The sequence below is a fragment of the Sapajus apella genome, unplaced genomic scaffold (genome assembly GCF_009761245.1).
Source record: "Sapajus apella isolate SASKATOON/1434 unplaced genomic scaffold, GSC_monkey_1.0 scaffold43, whole genome shotgun sequence".
Taxonomy (NCBI): Eukaryota; Metazoa; Chordata; class Mammalia; order Primates; family Cebidae; genus Sapajus; species Sapajus apella.
In genome coordinates, this window is record NW_022436983.1 from 4,278,649 (window position 1) to 4,300,101 (window position 21,453).

Below are 21,453 nucleotides of genomic sequence, written 5' to 3' on the forward strand. Positions count from 1 at the left end.
ATTATAGGTGTGCACCACCATGGCTGGCTAATTTTTGTATTTTTTTTTTTTTTGGGACGGAGTTTCGCTCTTGTTACCCAGGCCGGAGGGCAATGGCGCGATCTCGGCTCACCACTACCGCCGCCTCCTGGGTTCAGGCAATTCTCCTGCCTCAGCCTCCTGAGTCGCTGGAATTACAGGCACGCGCCACCATGCCCAGCTAATTTTTTTTGGTATTTTTTTTTTTGAGACGGAGTTTCACTCATGTTACCCAGGCTGGAGTGCAATGGCGTGATCTCGGCTCACCGCAACCTCCGCCTCCTGGGTTCAGGCAATTCTCCTGCCTCAGCCTCCTGAGTAGCTGGGATTACAGGCACGCACCACCATGCCCAGCTAATTTTTTTTGTATTTTTAGTAGAGACGGGGTTTCACCATGTTGACCAGGATGGTCTCGATCTATTGACCTCGTGATCCACCTGCCTCGGCCTCCCAAAGTGCTGGGATTACAGGCGTGAGCCACCGCACCCGGCCTAATTTTTGTATTTTTAACAGAGACAGGGTTTCACCATGTTGGCCAGGCTTGTCTCAAACTCCTGGCCTCAAGAGATCTGCCTGCCTCGGCCTCCCAAAGGACTGGGATTACAGGCATGAGCCACCATACCTGGCCCACTATACTTGTGTGTTAAATGTCTTTTATGAAATAATGGTGTAGTCGGTAAAAATAAAAAATGATTGTTTTCATTTTGTAAATACAAAGTCGGCAAGCATATGTCTTTCCCTAAAACTTTTACTGATTAATGAAATTTTAAAGTTTGGAATGTTTCAGATAGGTAAGCCAAATACCCTATTTGCTTCATAAGGATTAGGGTGTCTTGAAACAGCCCTCTTATGCTGCATATGTGCCAAAAATGGGTGATAGAATGGCTGAGGTATTGATTTCTTTAATGATCGAGCAAGTCAGACTCCTTAGACCTGGCTTCTCTGCCCTCAAGCAATCCCCTCAGTTTGTGTCAGTGGGCTACACAGATGAAAAGGGGAATTGAGTCTGGGCGCAGTGGCTCACGCCTGTAATCCCAGCACTTTGGGATGCCAAGACAGCCATTCACTTGAGGTCAAGAGTCAGACGCCAGCCTGGCTAACATGTTGAAATCTCGTATCTACTAAAAATACAAAAATTATTGGGACATGGAACATGCACCTGTAATCCCAGCTACTCAGGAGGCTGAGGAGGGAGAATCGCTTGAACCCGGGAAGTGGATGTTGCAGTGAGCCAAGATCACACCACTGCACTACAGCCTGAGCAACAGAGTGAGACTCTGTCTTAAAAAAAAAAAAAAAAAAAAAATCCATGACTGAATTTTTCTTGATAGTTGGTAAATGATATGAATCTTCAGATTTAGGAAGCCTAATGAATCTCAAGCAGAATAAACAAAGAGAAAGTCGTATCTACACGTTGTATAGTGAAATTATAGAACACCAGTGACAAAAACTTTTTCATTTATTTATTTAAATATAAATATCCCCACTCCTTGCAGAGAAAAAGACCATTAAAGCAGCCAGAGAGAAAAGAGAGATTATCTGTTAAAGAAATCACAGCCAAATATCTCAATGATGGAGGCCAGAGGATGGCAGAATAACAGTTGAAAGAAAGTAACTGTCAACTGGGAAATGTGTACTCCCGTGGAACTGCCCGTTTTCTTTCTTTTTTCTGTTTTCTATTTTATTTTATTTTATTTATTTTGAGACAGGGTCTCACTCTGTCACCCAGGCTGGAGTGCAGTGGCACAGAATCTCGGCCGACTGCAGCCTCTGCTTCCAGGACTCGAACATTCTCATGCCTCATCCTCCCTAGTAGCTGGGACTTCAGGTGCATGCCACCATGCCTGGTTAATTTTTGTATTTTTTTAGTAGAGATGGGGTTTCACCATATTGGCCAGGCTGGTCTTGAACTCATGACTATTTTTTTGAGACAGGTAGTCACTCTTTTGCTTAGGCAGGAGTACATTGCTACAGTCATGGCACACTGCAGCCTTGTGAACTCCCAGGCTCATGCATTCCTCCCACCTCAGCCTCCAGAGTAGCTTGGACTATGGGCCTGTGCCACCATACCTGGTTAATTTTTAAATTTTTGGTAGAGACAGAGTCTCCTTATGTTGCCCAGGCTGATCTCAAACGCCTGGCCTCAAGCGATCTTCCTGCCCTTCCAAAGTGCTAGGATTACAGGCATGAGCCACCACGCCTGGCTTGGAACTGCTTAAAGCAAAGGGAAATAAAGACATTTACAGATTTGGACAAAAAACAAGCTGGGCCTGTTTTTTGATTTTTGTTTTTTTTTTTAATTTTTAATTTTAGTGGGTACATAGTAGGTATATATATTTAAGGGGCATCTGAGATATTTTGGTACAGGCATGCAATGTATAATAATTACATCAGGGAAAATTAGGTGTCCATCCCCCCAAGCATTTATCCTTTTAGTTACAAACAATCAAATTATGTCTTTTATTTATGTCTTTTTTAGAGACGGAGTCTCACTCTGTCTCCCGGACTGGAGTGTCGTGGTGCATGCAGTCTTGGGTCACTGCATCTTCCCCCTCCCAAGTTCAACCATTTCTTATACCTCAGCCTCCTGAGTAGCTGGGACTACAGGCACAGGCCACCACACCTAGCTAATTTTTGTATTTTTAGTACAGATACGGTTTCACCATGTTGGCCAGGCTGGTCTGGAACTCCTGACCTCAAGTGATCCACCACCCCCAGCCTCTTTTAGTCATTTTTAAATGTACAATTATTCTTGACTATAGTACCTCTGTTGTATTGTCAAATACTAGATCTTATTCATTCCTTCTGACTTTTATTTTTGGTGCCATCCCTACTTCCCACTGCCTTTTTCAACTTCTGGTAACCAGCCTTCTATTCTCTTTCTGCATGAGTTCCTTCATGATTTAGCCCTAATTCCAATGATCAGTTTTACACATTTTTTCCAATAATTAAAAAAAAAAATGTACACTTCAACTCAATTTATGAGGCTAATGTGACACTAATATTAAAACCATGCCAGAATAATGTAAAAGGAGAAAAGTATATGATATTCATACTCATGAATATATTTGCAAAAATCTTAAACTGCTGACAAATTAAATACTGCAATACATGACAACAACAAAAAAAAAAACCAGGCAAAACTATTCTATGGGGTTAGATGCCAGGGCAATAATGACTGTGAGCTAGAACAGCAGGGATCGGGAGAATCACAACAGGGCTTTTGGAATACTGGTAATGTTCTGTTTCCTGATCTGGGTGCCGAATACGTTGGTATGTTTACTTTGTGGAAGTATATTTGGTCAAACATATCTGTGCACATTTCTGTACACATTTCTGTACACATAATTTTTTTTTTTTTTTTTTTTTTGAGACAGAGTCTTGCTCTGTCACCCAGGCTAGCCTGCAGTGCATTTTTGTATTTTTAGTAGAGATGGAGTTTCACCGTATTGGCCAGGCTGGTCTCGAACTCCTTGCCTCTTATGATCTACTGCCTCGGCCTCCCAAAATGCTGGGATTACAGGTGTCTTACATTTCAATTAAAAGTTTGCTTTAAAATAATACAATATAATATGATAAATTGATTTTAAGAATGCAAGGATGCACTGACATTAGAAAACCTAGAAATATTATCTACCATATTGTATGTTAAAAAGAAAATCCTTATAATGTTGGTAGTGGCAAGAGTTTGATAAAATTCCACAGTAATTCATGATAGTAAGCAAACAAACAGAAAGGAGTATCCTTAAACTCACAGTGTGGCACAGACAAAGTTCACCAAATATTCCACATGCTCCCCAGCGTTTCCCATTCTCTTTTACAGTTAGTTAGATTGGGGCCAAGTGACTAGTTCTGTCCAGTAGACTATGAACTAGAGTGACATGTGTCACTTTTAGATGAAGGCAGTTGAGCCGACCTTCCTCCTCCATCCCTCTCTTCTCTTGCTCCAGTGACCTTGGAGGCTGTGTATTGCAGATGGCATAGATTAAAGATGGAGTAAGGATGCTTCACTCTCATCAGACTTTGTGTAAGCAAGAACTAAATCCTTACAGTGTTAAGCCTCTAAGATTTCAGAGGGTATGTGTTATGACAGTATAGCCTGTCTTACTCTAATATAAAGGGCATCTACCAAAAAACTACAGTAGCTCTCATATTCAGTGGTGAGAAGTTAGCATCATTTTCTGTAAAATCAGCAATAAGAACAAGGATGACTGCTATTTCTTCTTGTATTCAGCAGTACAGTAAAACAAGTAAGGATTGGAATGGAAGAAACAGCAGTTATAATTTGCAGATAAATTATTTACATGGTGGCCAGGTACAATGGGTCATGCCTGTAATCCCAGCACTTTGGGAGGCTGAGGTGGGCAGATCACAAGGTCAGGAGTTCGAGACCAGCTTGGTCAACATGGTAAAATCCTGTGTCTACTAAAAATACAAAAAAAAATTAGCTGGGCATGGTGGCACATGCCTGTAATCCCAGCTACTCAGGAGGCTGAGGCAGGAGAATTGCTTGAACGTGGGAGGTGGAGGTTGCAGTGAGCTGAGATCACACCACTGCACTCCAGCCTGGGTGACAGAGCAAGACTCTGTCTCAAAAAAAAAAAAAAAAAAGATTATTTACATGGTAAACTTTCTATGTATAAATAAATAAGTTGCTTAGAAGAAGTGTATATTTAAAATGTTACATTCCTGCCTGCCAACAACAAAAAATTAGAAAACTTAATTTTAAAAAAGGTACCATTCACAATTTCATTAAAAAGTATTAACATATGGTACCTTGGAATAAATTTAGCAAAAGAAATGTAAAATTTTTTGGAGAAAAGTATTAAAGTTTACTGATAGTCCTTAAAGAAGGTCTTAATACTTGGAGAGTAATGAAAACCTCAGTAACATAATTATATTACTTCTCCCTAATTTGATCTCTAAGAGTCAAAGAAATTCTGGTCAAAATCCCGGGAGGGTTTTAAAGGAATTCCTCAGGCTGACTCTTAAGTATATGTAGAAGAGGAAAGAGCAAAGGATGGCCAAGACCCCTTAAAGTAGAAGTACAAGGTGGAGACATTGACCTAGCAGATATCAAGACTTTGAAGTTTTAGTAATTCAGACAGAGGGGTATTGGTCAGGAACAGACACATTGTCTAACAGAACAGAAATTAGTTGTTTCTCATTAATGAAAACTGGACATGTGACATAGATTTCACATTAATGTAAAAAGGATGATCTTTCCAATAAATGGTGCTAGAGCAATTGTTTAATCAGGGGAAATAATATGTACTTAATCAGTTTTTGTAATAAGGCTTCAGTTGAGTTTTTAATTTTCTTAATTACATTTTTTAAAATTTTTATTAAATTTTTTTAAGAGACGGAGTCTTGCTGTGCTGCCTAGACTGGAATACCGTGGTTATTCACGGGCACAATAATAGTGCCTACAGCCTCAAACTTCTGGGCTAACGTGATCCTCCAGCTTCAGCCTCCTTAAGTAGCTTGACTGTAGGCGCATGCCACTGTACCTGGCCTGGTTAGTTTTATGTTGTTTAAAAATAATAAAGAACCTACTTTAATGATACACTTTTTAAAAGTGAGCCCAAGAAAATAACAACTTAGGAAAAATATTTTCAACATGTATGAGAGACGGAATGTTTAGATCCTAATTTATGAAGAACTCTTAAAAATTAATAAGAAAAAAGATGGACCATCATCGTTTTGCTTTCATGATTGATTTAATTGATATATATATATATATTTTTTAATTTAATTGATATTTTAAAACTTTTCCTCAACCAGCAGCTACAGTGACATTGTACGGATTTATAAAAGGTAAAAGGCTTGTCTTTTGTACTTTAAGCATGTCCCAGGTAGATGTGGATTCAGGAATTGAAAACATGGAGGTTGATGAAAATGATCGAAGAGAAAAACGGAGCCTCACTGATAAGGTTGGTAAGCGATGAAGCCCTTGGTACAGGTAATATAAAAAAAACCATTTCATGTCTTGTGTCTATTAGCGTGGGGCCACTCCAAATCAGGAAGTCCTAGGCAGGTGATTATTTTTATTCTTTTGAGGAAAAATGAATAACCTAGATTGCTCTTATTCATGGAAATGTAACTCACTCCCTTGATCTGATGTTATCCATCTGTTTCTGGTTCAGGGCAATGGTTTTATCAGTAAATTTAGTTTGTAATAGGAACGAATTTAGAGGTAATTACAGTTCTCTGTGCTGATCTTTTGCTTTTAAACAAGTAGGTTATCACATCTTTAGCAGTATTCTGAGAGAAATGACTGAGAATGAAGCAAGAATATGTAAAATCCAGTAGCAAGTGGAAAGTTTTTGAAAACATGAAGCCTTTATGTTTGATTACCACCTGAGCTTAGTGCTCTGTATTTGGGTGGGTGTGTGTGTGTGTGTGTGTGTGTGTGTGTGTGTGTTTATATTTATATAGATAGATAATTATGTCACTTTCTTTTCAGTAAATTATTAGGAATCCTTTAGCAACACATGTTAATGATTATTAGAAGTTGCATTGTAAACAAAAATAAAAATAAAAAAGACAAAAAAAGAAAAAAAAGGAGCACTGTAGCTTCATAGTGGTGCAGTGCTTTATTTTGTATAGTTCTTTAATGTTTACAAAATTATATATGACATTTTATCTGTGATGGCGTGTAATGAGAAATGTTCCATTTTTGAAAAATTTCTGGAGGAGAATTGATTATGCAACCTAGAATGTTAACCTGGTCCTGTGGAATTCAGAAAAGTAAATAAATAGGATATATACATCTTCTTTCACATTTTTTTTCTTGGTGACTTTTGATAATGCCTTTGCTCTTTTTTTTTTTTTTTTTTTGAGACAGGTTCTCATTCTGTTACCCAGGCTAGAGTGCAGTGGCATGATCTTGGCTCACTGCAACCTCTGCCTCCTGGTTCAAGTGATGCCCATGCCTCAGCCTCCCGAGTAGCTGGGATTACAGGCGCTTGCCACCACGCCTGGCTAGTTTTTTTTATTTTTATTAGAGACCAGGTTTCACCATGTTGGTTAGGGCCTGAACTCCTGACCTCAGGTGATCCACCCACATTGGCCTCCCAAAGTGCTGGGATTACACTTGTGAGCCACTACACCTGGCCACCTTTGCTCTTTTATGCTCCCCATAGATTGTACTGTAAGCTCATGAGACTTAGATGTTATAATTTTGATGTCATAGTAACAGGCCTACTTTTCCCCTAATCAGTGGGTGAAAGGTTTCATGCATTTTAATACCATCACTAATAATGAATTAAATCAGAATAACGTATTTCTATTGAAGTACCTAACTCATACCTCTTATTTGAAATTAACCTGTAAGTCTTCTTCTTCACCAGGAGCCTTCCTCAGGCCCTGAAGTATCTGAAGAGCAGGCCTTACAGCTGGTCTGTAAGATCTTTCGTGTCTCTTGGAAGGACCGGGACAGAGATGTCATCTTTCTTTCTTCTCTTTCTGCACAGTTTAAGCAGAACCCAAAAGAAGGTAGGAATCTAGCTCAGCAGTCTTACTGCAGAGTAGTTAACAAGAAAATTAGATGTGAGATCTTTGGCCTCCCCCATTATCCACATTCACTCCCATCTTGCTCTTGGGTTGTATTTTTGATGACAGGGAAACATCTTGATGAGGACACAGCTGTGTGGCCACTTTCTTCCCATTCCACTGATCTTATTGATAATTTATTTTTCACTTTATGATTTCTACAAATCTGTGTAAATAAGTTAATGGTCTACATTTTCTCAGGGTTGGAATTTTTCCCTTTGTTGTAAGAAGGTGCTTAGAGCATAACCTCCTTTTTTTTTTTTTTTTTTTTTTTGGGTGAGACAGAGTCTCACTCTGTCATCAGGCTGAAATGCAGTGGTGCAATCTTGGCTCACTGCAACCTCCGCCTCCTGTGTTCCAGCATTCTCCTGCCTCAGCCTCCCAAGTAGCTGGGACTACAGGTGCATGCCACCACACCCGGCTAATTTTTGTATTTTTAGTAGAGACGAGGTTTCACCATGTTGGCCAGGATGGTCTCCATCTCTTGACCTCGTGATCTGCCCGCCTCAGCCTCCCAAAGTGCTGGAATTACAGGCTTGAGTCACCGAGCCCAGCCTTACCTCCTCTTATGAAGTAGAGATACACTGGGTGGTCTCCAGGGATCCTGAGAGATTTGTTCTGTATGACCCTATCTGCTTTAAGTGCCTATGAAGCCATGTATAGACAGTGGAATTGATCTATTTGGTTAAATTGCTTAGCAAGATAGAACATAATGACATTTTGCTATGTTTCTGGTTTTCTACTGTAAGAGGCCCCACTTGTAACAAAATAATAAAACTCTTAGCAGGATATCAGCATCGTAGGGCATTATGATTTTTCTTTACAGCAGTCAGTTGGAATGCAGCAGAGGTATGGGAGGTATGCTGGAGTGGTTTTTTTGCCTCTCACTGGAATATAACCTCCCGCTTGGTAGGGATTTTTGTCTGTTTTACTCATTGATGTATCCCCAGTGCCTGGAAGGATATCTTGCAGGAAATAGTACCTCAATAGATACATTTTAAATGGATGAGTGACTATCAAGAAGATTGCCTTTCTCTTTTCTATGATGCCTATCTTCTGGGGAGGGGAAAAAAAGTCCTTTGTGTTTCTGGAGGGTAGATAAGACTATTTCTGATTTTACTGGCATCTTCTTATTAACTCTGCTCATGGAGCAGACCATGTATCTTAAGACTCTGCCACTTCTTATTAGAAATCTTAAGATTCCACATCTATCTTACACATGTAAGTGATAATTTTAAATAACCAAACTAGATAAAATTTCCATGAGTTAAATTTTTTTTTAGTGATATTTAAAATGCATCTAAAGACCAACAATAAATCAACTGGGAGCTGCCAAGAATAAGAAGGAAGCTAGACTAGCATTTGCTCCTGAAAGCTGATGGTGACTAGATATTGGACCCTTTATAAAATCTTTTGAACCTTGGACTTAATAGTTTTATTACTGTATATAAAATGTATCTAGACTAAGAAATATTAACCCAGTTGTATTTGTAGTATAATAAAGTAACCTCTGTAGTTGGGAGTAGCTTCTTTTTTTTTTTTTTTTTTTTTTTTTTTTTGAAAGGGTCTTACTCTGTTGCCCAGGCTGGAGTGCAATGGCATGATCTCAACTCACTGCAACCTCCACCTCCCGGGTTCAAGCAATTTTCCTGCCTCAGCCTCCCAAGTAGCTGGCATTACAGGCACTCGCCACCACACCCGGCTAACTTTTGTATTTTCAGTAGAGACAGGGTTTTACCATGTTGGTCAGGCTGGTCTTGAACTCCTAACCTTGTGATCCGCCTGCCTTGGCCTCCCAAAGTGCTGGGTTTATAGCCGTGAGCCACCGCGCCCGGCCTAGCTTCATTTACAGTTAATATACATCAGTGTTAACTCTCATTGACTGTACCACAATCTTTTTTTCTTAATAAACTTTTAATTTTGGAATAGTTTCAGCTAATGCAAGGAGTTCCTGTGTATACTTTCCCCAGTTTTCCCTGATGTTAATATCTTATATAAGCATGGTACATTTGTCAAAACTAAGAAATTATTACTAACTAAACACAAGGCTTTAAGTTGCACCAGGTTTTCCACTAATGTCCTTTTTTCCATTCCAGAATCCAAACCAGAATACTGCATCGAACCACTCGGGGTCAGTTTGGCTTATTTGAGGGCTGTGTACATGAAGAACTGTGTGTAACCTGTTCTTTATTCATTATTCTCTTTCCAACAGTGTTCTCCGATTTTAAGGACTTGATTGGTCAGATTTTAATGGAAGTGCTAATGATGTCCACTCAGACTAGAGATGAAAACCCATTTGCCAGTCTGACAGCCACATCACAGCCAATTGCTGCAGCAGCACGGTCACCAGACAGAAATCTCCTGCTAAACACTGGCTCCAATCCGGGAACAAGCCCCATGTTCTGCAGCGTGGGTTCCTTTGGTGCCAGCTCTTTGTCTAGGTCAGTGCGGTTCTCTTTGCACATCTAACTGCTAGTAAAAGAGTCATGAAGTACACAGGTAAAGGGAATATTTGTTTACAATGTTGATCTGTGCCACGGAGGGTATGGCATATATCATATTTGGGGAGGTGGTTTTAGTCACTGAAAGTGGAACTCTCTTTTTTAGATTGTTATTTTTTGGCTCTCTATGGTTGAGCTATTGGTAGATGAAATTTTAGAACCAGTTGGCTGTGTGTACTACATCATTCTTTGAAAGGGGGCCTCTAGATCAATAGAGTAATTAGATTATAATTATTTAGATGCTTATCTGATAGATCTGTATACGTAAACGGAAATGATTCTATCCTTTAAAAGCTTGATGTTTTCTCTTTTTGTTTTATCTCAAATTTTTCTTTGATTTTTCTCTTCTTTCCTCCCTTTTCTCAACTCATTTAGCCTCTATGAAACTAGTCCGGCTCCCACCCCCAGTTCCTGGAGCTCTGTGCCCGTGATGGGCCCGTCTTTTGCCTCACCTTCCCGTGCAGCCAGCCAGCTGGCTGTGCCTTCCACTCCCCTCAGTCCTAGTGCAGCCTCTGGAGCTGCTGCAGGAAGCCAGCCCCCATCCCCGCGGTATCGCCCCTACACTGTCACTCACCCGTGGGCATCCTCAGGTGTCTCCATTCTGTCAACCTCCCCAAGTCCCCCTGCTCTCACCAGTAACCCCCAAGCAGTGCCCACCAGCAGTTCCAGACAGAGGCCCAGCAGCACGGGTCCACCCCTACCACCCGCCTCACCCAGTGCCACGAACAGACACCCCTCCTCCCTGAGGATCTCTCCTAGGTATTTATCCCGCAGGAGAATTGCGTGTGTGTTTGCCGTGCAGGGAAAGGAGATTAACACGGTTTGGAAGAACTGCTGTGTGACACTGACTCTGTTTAATTGTTGTTGTTTTGGGTTATTAACCTGTGTGGCTAACTAGTTCGGTAGGCACGTACCCTGAGATAATGCCGGAAAGTTTGGATTGCTCTCTTATGAGTCCCTTTCTTCCCTTTGAGAGTTGGGGGTCACAGGAACCCTTTTTGGCTTTTTGTCCTGTTGCCAGTGGTAATTGAAATGGAGTCAGACCAACAGGGTGTGGGAGCAAATCTGGGCCTGGTGTTTTTTACTTCTGGTGAGTGGGGTGAGTCGGTTCATGCCCTGACATGTTGAGTTTTAGTTGTGCATAAGTTCAGTCTCTTAGAAGAAAGCAGTATCAGAATTCCATGAATCCAGTGGCCCCTTCTCTCAAATGTTCCTATATGTGTTTCTGTAATTTAGATGAATTATGTTTCTGCATGTCAGTGGACAGAAGTTTTAGTGTAAGATTTATTTAAAAGGTCAACATTTGCAAAAGTTTCTCCTCCTCTTGTTTTACCTTTGTTCTCTGATGGCCTTTTTTGCTTTTGTTGTGGTAGTATGTACGACAATCCTTTCTCCTTCCTCTTCCTCGCACTTTCTGGGGACAGTAGTGATGAAGAAGATGAAGAAGATGATGGTGATGGTGATGGTGATGGTGATGATGAAGGTGGTGGTGGTGGTGATGATTTTTCTTGTGTCCAGTTTGGGTCCAGGTATCAGAGGAATGGAGTCTTACCCCTGCATGTGCATAGATGCTTAGGAACTAACTACTATAAGCTCTAACAAGGGGTGTGCTTTGAGTCCAGGCAGGATAGGGTCAAATGAGGTGGGCTTGAGAGTATATTGACGTGTTCAGACCTTTTCATGGGATAAAATAGCACATAGGAGAACTAACTTACTTACTTACTTACTTACTTCCTTCCTTCCTTCCTTCCTTCCTTCCTTCCTTCCTTCCTCCCTCCCTCCCTCCCTCCCTTCCTTCCCTCCTTCCCTCCTTCCCTCCCTCCCTCCTTCCCTCCCTCCTTCCTCCTTCCTTCCTTCCTCCCTCCCTCCCTCCCTCCCTTCCTTCCTTCCTTCCCCTCCTCCCCTCCCCTCCCCTCCCCTCCCCTCTCTTCCCCTCCTCTACCCTCCCCTCCACTCCCCTTCCCTTCCCTCCCTTCCCCTCTTCTCTCTTTTTTCTTTTTCTTTTCTTTCTCTTTTTTTTTTTTCTGACAAGAGTTTCACTCTTGTTGCCCAGGCTGGAGTGCAATGGCATGATCTTTACTCACTGCAACCTCTGCTTCCTAGGTTCAAGCGATTCTCCTGCCTCAGCCTCCCGGGTAGCTGGATTACAGGCGCCTGCCACCTCACCCAGCTAATTTTTATATTTTTATTTTATTTTTTTTTTTAATTTTTTTTTTTTCTGAGATGGAGTTTCACTCATGTTACCCAGGCTGGAGTGCAATGGTGCGATCTCGGCTCACCGCAACCTCCGCCTCCTGGGTTCAGGCAATTCTCCTGCCTCAGCCTCCTGAGTAGCTGGGATTACAGGCACGCACCACCATGCCCAGCTAACTTTTTGTATTTTTTAGTAGAGACGGGGTTTCACCGTGTTGACCAGGATGGTCTCGATCTCTTGACCTCGTGATCTACCCGCCTCGGCCTCCCAAAGTGCTGGGATTACAGGCTTGAGCCACCGCGCCCGGCCCTTAATTTTTTATTTTTAGTAGAGACAGGGTTATGCCATGTTGTCCAGGCTGGTCTTGAACTCCTGGCCTCAGGTGTTCCACCCTCCTCAGCCTCCCAAATTGCCTGGATTATAGGTGCGAGCCACCATGCCTGGCCTGAGAATTTTCGTAGTTGTTACCTGGCAAGTTTGGAGGAAAACTTACGTATAATTATTATTCAGAAGCATGAAAACAGATTAAAGATCAGTCATCAAGTTTATCCACCTTTAGATCTAAAATGAGAGACCCTTTTTTTATCTATTGCAAGAATGTGATTGTGAACTACCAGATGTGACAAGTTGTACTCTCTCAGGCATGTTTTCTTAAAGTACAGTTGCATGGATTGCTGCTATTTAGGAGTGGGAGGGGCTGGGACTTGGTGTGTGTATGTATGTGTTCCCTTCTCCCCACCCCCCAACCCCCTGTTCACCCCCATCAAATTCAGTCTGGGCAATCCATCAAAGAGCATCCGAGGTCATACTGTCTGGTATAGCTGTGATTCTGCTTTCATGTCTAGCCTTAAATTTCTCTAAGCACTTCCTGGACCTCAGTGAAACCAGACCCCATTTGTTTAAAGAGCTTTTAAAATGACTGCAGAAGCTGAAATATAGTTCCGGATATTGCAGAATGTTTACCCCTGGAAACCGAGTGAAAAACACTACTTGGGTTTGTAGGTGACTTTGGGCAAAGGAATATCATAACACCTTCCTTCTAGTCTTCTGACTCATTGTCTTACAATTTTGCTCTTAAATTGAAGTTTCCTCTGGACTGAGTTGGTGTTTGTACCCAGCACTGTTCAAAAATACCTCCAGGCTATAAATAGAGACTGCAGTAGAATTAGGTACATTACACTTCATTCAATTTGATGGTGTTCAGAAGAATCATCAGAGAATATACAAAGACAGAAGAATGTTGATACAAGGTTGAATATTGATTCAGGAAGGTTGATATTTGTATTATGTTGAACATTTTATCACTATTTCTCAAGTAAATTTCCCAGAGGTGAAAGTATCTTTTTCGTGTAGATAAAATCCTATTGCATGATAATAGTAGTAAAGCAGGCATCCCTCCCAGGAATCAGTTTCCACAGGGCAAAAGTGCTTGTTAGCTGTTTTACTGTAAATGATCTGTTGGAGAAAGTCTCTCTCCTTGGCTTATTTAGTTGTGACTTTCTCTAACAACTATATCAGATTGTGTACTGCTTTTACTAATGCCTCTCTTTCTGGACTTCTAACACCTCAACCTTGCCTCAGATCTAAATCCTCCACCTGCTAGGAGGAATAAAATTTACCGAGTGTATAAAAATAGCTACAAATACTCATGGAGCGCTGTGCGCCGGATACGGGGTCAGCGTTGTGCAACGTCAGCTCCTTTAGTCCTCCCTGTAGCGTCCTATGAGGAGGTGGAGGGGAGGGGGGACGGACAAGAGGGTCAAAGTCACAGAACTGCATTCAGACCCGAGCATCCTGAATCCAGGCTCGGGTTCTTCACCACCACATTGTGCTGCCACCCACTTTTCCTTTTTGCCCAAATAGGTCTTGTTTGCTTGTGCCTTACTACCGATTTCGCTGCCGAGAGTCTGTGCATGTACTCGGTTCCTTTGGCAAGGAAGTGCCGGCTTTTCGCTCCTTAATTACAAAATGCCATCCCAGTCAGTTGGTATGTCCCTTGTTGGCTATTACAGTGAATTGTGATCATCCAGATTTTGGCGGTTTATAGGTTCTTAGTTGATATGAAAAAAAGAACGCCACAGAATGGGTAAAAATACGTAACTATTTAAACGTGTAGAAGAACTGAGGGTTCTTCTAAGTAGGGTTAGAGCCAAGAAGAGCTAGCAAAAAATCTTGTTTTTTTATTTTTTTTGAGGCAGAGTCTTGCTGTGTCACCCAAGCTGGAATGCTGTGGAATGATCTTGGCTCGCTGCAACCTCCACCTCCCAGGTTCAAGCAAATCTCATTCCTCAGCCTCCCGAGTAGCTGGGATTACAGCCGCACACCACCACACCCAGCTAATTTTTGTATTTTTAGTAGAGACGGGATTTCACCATGTTGGCCAGGATGGTGTCAAACTCCTGACCTCAGGTGATCTACCTGCCTCGGCCTCCCAAAGTCTCAAACTCCTGACCTCAGGTGTTCTGCCCGCCTCGGCCTCCCAAAGTGCTGGGATTACTGGCATGAGCCACTGCGTCCAGCCAAAACCTTGTAGTCGTCAGCAAAGAAATAGTATTTTCCTTCCCGCTTTCTAATTGATCTTCCCAAAATTTTGTTTACTCTGAAGTAAGCAATGTTAATACCCACTTCTTACCTGGTAAGACTAATGTCATAGAAGAAAGAACCATCAGGGGTTGGATCACTCTCTCCATCTGCTGGCTCAGCGGAGTTGATGTCTGTTCATCTATTTATAGGAGTGATAATAAGGATTAATTTTAAAAAGGTAAAACAGTGTGCCTGTAGTCCCAGCTACTCAGGAGGCTGAGGCGGGAGAATTGCTGGAACCCAGGAGGTGGAGATTGCAGTGAGCCGAGGTTGTGCCACCGCACTCCAGCCTGGCACCTGGCGACAGAGCAAGACTGTCTCAAAAGAAAAAAAAAGGTAAAACATTCCTTCTGTAATGTTTTGCAGACTTCTGAGAAGAGAACTGTATGAGTTCTAAGGAACTGCTTTTTGCAGGAGTGGCAAAAGTGAGTGAAGTAAGAATTACCAGGTGTGAAAAGATAACTGTTAGATGCTGGGCTTAATGCATGGGTGATGCATTAAGCTGTACAACAGACCTCCTTAACAGGAATTTGCCTGTGTAACAAACCTTCACATGTACCCCAAACCCAAAATAAAAGTCAATAAAAATAAATCAATAAGTCAATAAATAAAAGCTGGAAGTTGATCTGGAAAAATAAAAAGTATCTTGTGATAAAGATACCAGAGAGGTTATGCTGAGGAAAATGTTTCTAATTGTTTCCTAGGAAGCTGATGACTAGAAAGAAATTTGGTGGTTTTGTGTTTGATTTGTAACTATGTAGATATTTCAGTGAAGGAGGTCAAATCTTGAACGTCATGAGCCTTATATGAGTAGACAAAGGGAAAATTAGTGAATAGTGAAAACATTGACATTCACCCTCCTCTTTTTGCTGATTATCACTGCTTGGGGATGAAACATAGAAATGGTGGAAAAGAAATCCTTCTGGCTGGGCACAGTGGCAAGCAAGGTAATCCTACCACTTTGGAGGCTGAGGTGGGAGGCTTGCCTGAGCCCAGGAGTTAGAGTCTACACGTCAGTCACGATCATGCCACTGCACTCCAGCCTACTCCAGACAGGGTGACAGAGTGAAACCGTCTGTCTGCCTCTCTCTCTAGTGAAACCCTGTCTGTCTGTCTGACACACACACACACACACACGAAACCTTCCACCATGTGTATCCCTAAAATCCTCCAGTGATTTCCCTTCTCACACAGAGTAAAATCCAAAGCCTCTTATCATGGTCTACAAGGCCCTACATCTCATGTACACTCTACATGCTATACGCACACACACACACACACACACACACACACACACACACACACACACCATATGCTACACACATGCACCCCACATCAAGCACACATGCACACACATGCCCCATTCTAACTTAATCTCCCTCTATTCTTCCCCTAGCTCATACACTGGGTTCCTGTTCTTTGCACGTAATAGTCCCTCCTGCCTTAGGCCTTTGTACTTGTTTCTCCCCTTCGGACCACTCTCTCCTCTAGATAGCTGTGTGGCTGGCTCCCTCACTCTCCTAATGTCTTTCAGAGGCTGGTCCCTGACCTCATTGTGTCACACGTTATATAGAACACACGTGCACTATGTCAGGTGCGGTGGCTCACGCCTGTAATCCCAGCACTTTGGGAGGCCAAGGCAGGCAGATCATGAGGTCCAGAGATCGAGATCATCCTGGCCAACATGGTGAAACCCCGTCTCTACTAAAAACACAAAAATTAGCTGGGCGTGGTGGCGTATGCCTGTAGTCCCAGTTTCTTGGGAGGCTGAGGCAGGAGAATTGCTTGAACCCAGGGGGCAGAGGTTGCAGTGAACTGAGATCGCACCACTGCACTCCAGCCTGAGAGAGATGTCATCTCAAAAAAAAAAAAAAAAACCACACATACGAATGCTGTCCCTCATCATCTGTCTGGTTCCGTGCACTATCCCAGGACCTATAGCAGTGCCTAGAACACAGAAGGTCCCTTAGCAACATCTATTAAATGAATTTATAGTGCTTAAACCTGCACAGCCCTGACTTTGCCTTGCTATAAGAAAATGCAAGACCAGCCACAGTGGCTAACACCTGTAATCCCAGCAGTTTGGGAGGCCGAGGTGGGCGGATCACTTGAGGTCAGGATTTCAAGACCGGCCTGGCCAACATGGCAAAACCCTGTCTCTACTAAAAATATAAAAGTTAGCCAGGTGTTGTGGCATGTGCCTATAATCCCAGCTACTAGAGAGGCTGAGGCAGAAGAATCATTTGAACCCGGGAGGTGGAGATTGCAGTGAGCCAAGATCACACTACTGCACTCCAGCCCGGGCGACAGAACAAGGCACTGTCTCAAAACAAACAAACAAAAAAACCAAAAAACAAAAATGCAGGTTCTGAAGTCTGCACTTGAGAAATCAGTAAATGGGAGGGTGCTTATAGAAGAAACTAGAAACAGAGTCCCTTTAAGGGCAAGCTTTATTGGTGCATTTAAAATGGGATTCAGTCTGCACAGATCTGATGCACGTGTAATTCCTAGGCACATTTTTACCATGGCTTCAGAAGGATGCAGCCCTGTTTCCATTATGTGAAGTAATTACATGGTTACTTTAGACTGCTAATGTAGTTATCAAAAAATGGTTTGCATATTTTCCCAGAGGTATAATTTTTTAGATGCTCTTAGGACTTAAATATGACATATTTCCAAGAATTTAGGATGTCACAGTTGTAAAACCATCATGAATTTTGTAACAGCTTTCTGAGGGAAAATATTAAATACTGTTTTAAACATTTAGAAATATATATATATATATTTTTTTTTTTTAGACAGAGTCTCGCTCTGTCTCCTAGGCTGGAGTGCAGTGGCGTGATCTCAGCCCACTGCAACTTTCATCTCCCAGGTTCAAGCAAATCTCATTCCTCATCCTACCAATAGCTGGGATTACAGGTGTGCGCCACCACACCTGTAATTTTTATGTTTTTAATTAGAGTTGGGGGTTTCACCACATTGGCCAGGCTGGTCTCGAACTCCTGACCTCAAGTGATCCACCTACCTCAGCCTCCCAAAGTGTAGAAATATTTCTTCATAGCATAAATGTATGCATGCAAACTATATACCGCTTTCTCCTTCAGTATCACACTCAAAATTTGAATCTACCCCTTTCAATTTAAATCTAAAAATTCTTGTAAATCAGTTTTTGACCATTGACATTTATGCTTATGTTAGTGAAACTGGCCACTTTTCTTACTTGTGATCATGATTTACCCTGGCACCTTTAGGATTGATGTTAAAATTTTGAAACATATTGACAAATACTGAGGTTGATGCTACATTTCCCGCTTGGTTAAAGTTTTGTTTCACTTTTCCTCTCCTCTCGTCTTCAGAGTAAGCTTATTTGGTGCCTGGCTGGTGATCACCATGTTAGTCCATTTGCACTGCCATACAGAAAGGGCAATTTATAGCCAAAAGAGGTTTAATTGGCTCACAGTACTTCAGGCTGTCCAAGAAACATGACAACAGCATCTGCTTCTCGTGAGGGCCTCAGGAAGCTTCCAGTCATGGCAGGAAGTGAAAGGAGGGTAGCAGGCAGGTCACATGGCAAGAGCAGGAGAAACAGAGAGGAGCAGGATGTCCCAGACTCTTTTAAACAACCAGATCTCACGTGAACTGAGTGAAAACTCACTCACCAAGGGGATGGTGCTAAGCCAATTGTGAGGGATCTGTGCCTTCATGATCCAGTCACCTCCCGCTAGGCCCCCACTCCAACACTGGGGATTACATTTCAACATGAGATTTGGAGGGGACAAACATCAAGTGACAGTGAAGGTATAAAATTTAAGTTAAAATGAAGTGGGACGTATTGATAGGAATGGAAGTAATTTCAGTGGCAGTTACATGAGCCAGTGCCATCCAAGCATGCTGAGTTCATATGCATGCTCACATGCTGGGTGTGGGTGCTGCATCAGACTGAGGCCTGGCAGCTGGCAAGGACCTATTGACATTAAACATAAGATGCTTTTTGCCTGACGTGGTGGCTCACGCCTGAAATCCCAGCACTTTGGGAGGCCGAGGCAAGGTGGACCATGAGGTCAGGAGATCAAGACCATCCTGGCCAACATGGTGAAACACCATCTCTACTAAAATTACAAAAGTTAGCCAGGCATGCTGGCATGTGCCTGTAATCCCAGCTACTCAGAAGACTGAGGCAGGAGAATCCCTTGAACCTGGGAGGTGGAGGTTGCAGTGAGCTGAGGTCGCACCACTGCACTCCCGCCTGGGTGACAGAGTGAGACTCCGTCTCAAAAAAAATAAAAAAATTTATAAAAAGATGGTTTTCTTCCCAGAAATGTAAAGATGTGAGAAAAATGGGGCTTATTATCAAGAAATAGAGTTTCAGATTTTCATTTTAAACATGAGGCCGAGTTATTTTCATTGTCATCTGCAAGAGCTGCTCATGAGAAAATTACCCTCAATTGTGTGTAGGTACAAACCTGTTTTAGGAAAGTTCATCCTTACAAAGTGCAGTGAATATAGTCATGGAGTCATGAATGTCAGAGGCAGAGGAGGGATCACAGGTAGCTTGAAACTAACTAAAATTGCTACAAGCAAATATAGATATATATTTTTTCCCTTTCACGGGGTTCGCTGCACTTTTCCCACTGGTTTATGACTTTTTCCGTTTGTCTTTGTATGTGTTTTTCCTGTGCTTTATTACTGTACTCACTTTTCAGTTATCAAGCCAATCAGCAGATAGCAGATCCTGCCATTAGTTAACAAAGTATACCAAAAAATTAGCTGCTATAAAGACACAATAATTGGCCAGACACTGTGGCTCATGCCTGTAATTCCAGCACTTTGGGAGGCTGAGGCGGGTGGACCACTTGAAGTCAGGAAATCAAAACCATGCTGGTCAACATGGCGAAATACCATCTCTACCAAAAATACAAAAGTTAGCTGCACGTGGTGGTGAGCGCCTGTAGTCACAGCTACTTGGGAGGCTGAGGCAGGAGAATCGCTTGAATCCAGGAGGTGGAGGTGGCATTCAGTGGAGATTGCACCACTGCTCTCCAGCCTGGGTGACAAAGTGAGACTCCATCTCAAAAAAAAAAAAAGACACAGTAATTAATTGCCTTTGTTTTTTTGTTTTTGTTTTTTTGAGATAGAGTCTTGCTCCGTTGCCAGGCTGGAGTGCAGTGATGTAATCTCAGCTCACTGCAACCTCTGCCTCCCAGGTTTAAGTGATTCTCCTTCCTCAGCCTCCTGAGTAGCTGGGATTACAAGCGCACGCCACCATGTCCGGCCTATTTTTCTATTTTTAGTAGGGACAGGGTTTTACCATGTTGGTCAGGCTGATCTTGAACACCTGACCTTGTGATCCGCCCGCCTCAGCCTCCCAAAGTGCTGGAATTACAGGCGTGAGCCACCACACCTGGCCTGCCTTTGTTTTTTAAGGGATCCCACACTGACCTGCCCAACCTTGTCATGACTGTGGTGAGGTGCTTTGTGGGTGGCTTAGTTACCTGCTCAGTCAGCAGGGAGTTGGCTGCCTTGTTCCTTCTCAGTCTCATTGCCTCCCTTCCTTTCCACCTGTCAGACCTATTTTATAGGTTGCGGGAGTTCAAATTTACTAGATTCTGGGCCGAATGCCTTGGATTTCAAAGTAGCATTGTTTTCACCTTCTTACTGAAATACTTTAATATCATACTTACTGTTTTTGTTTTTTTTTTTCTGATGCCAGGCTGGTCTTGAACTCCTGACCTCAAGTGATGTGCCCACCTTGGCCTCATAGAAGTGCCGGGGTTACAGGCATGAGCCACTGTGCCCAGCCAATGTCATAGTCGCTCTGTTGCCCAGGCTGGAGTGCAGTGGTGCAATCTCAGCTCACTGAAGCCTCCACTGCCCAGGTTCAGGAGATTTTTCTGCCTCAGCCTCCGGAGTATCTGGGATTACAGGCACATGCCACCATGCCCAGCTAATTTTTTTGCATTTTTAGTAGAGATGGGGTTTTACCGTGTTGACCAGGCTGGTCTTGAATTCCTGTACCTCAAGTGATACACCCACATTAGCCTCCCAAAGTGCTGGGAATAATATAGGCATGAGCCACTGCACCCGGTCAGTATTCCAAGGTCAATTATCTGTATTTTTCCAAAAGTCTAAGGACAGTTCTGTGCATACAGTCATGTGTCCCTTAACGAAGTGGCTACATTCTGAGAAATGCATCGTTAGGCAGGTTGGTCATTGTGTGAACATCATAGAGTAGACTTACACAAACCTAGATGGCACAGTGTCCTATACACCTAGGCTATGTGGTATATAGCCTGTTTCTGTTAGGCTAAGAACCTGCACAACATGTTAGTGTACTGAACACTGTAGGCAATTAGAACATATGGTGAGTATTTGTATATCTAGACATATCTAAATATGGAAAAGATACGGTAAAAGTGTGGCTTTGTAACCGTGTGGGACCATTATGGTATATGTGGTCCATCATAGACTTAAACTTTGTTATGTGGCACGTGTTCCAAACGTGTTCCAAAATTAGTTACACATATCTGTCTTTCTGTAAAGCGTGTCAATTCCTCTTGGTCCTGTTAGTTTTTAGACATTAATTATGTGTTCTGGGTTGAAGTC

General features: G+C 42.4%; 1 protein-coding gene across 4 annotated transcripts in view; it reads left to right on the forward strand.

Annotated features, from left to right (window-relative positions):
• UBE4B (ubiquitination factor E4B) overlaps positions 1 to 21,453 on the forward strand; it is a 147,673-nt gene that overhangs the window by 59,382 nt on the left and 66,838 nt on the right. For 2 of the 4 annotated variants that reach the window (XM_032300332.1, XM_032300331.1), the window contains 5 exons: positions 5,864 to 5,951; positions 7,371 to 7,515; positions 9,785 to 10,013; positions 10,449 to 10,832; positions 11,447 to 11,602. In XM_032300332.1, coding sequence (XP_032156223.1) covers positions 5,864 to 5,951; positions 7,371 to 7,515; positions 9,785 to 10,013; positions 10,449 to 10,832; positions 11,447 to 11,602 — 1,002 coding nt within the window. Of the gene's footprint in view, positions 1 to 3,968; positions 4,046 to 5,863; positions 5,952 to 7,370; positions 7,516 to 9,784; positions 10,014 to 10,448; positions 10,833 to 11,446; positions 11,603 to 21,453 lie in introns of all 4 variants that reach the window. The other 2 variants (XM_032300333.1, XM_032300334.1) reach the window with 2 other exon arrangements.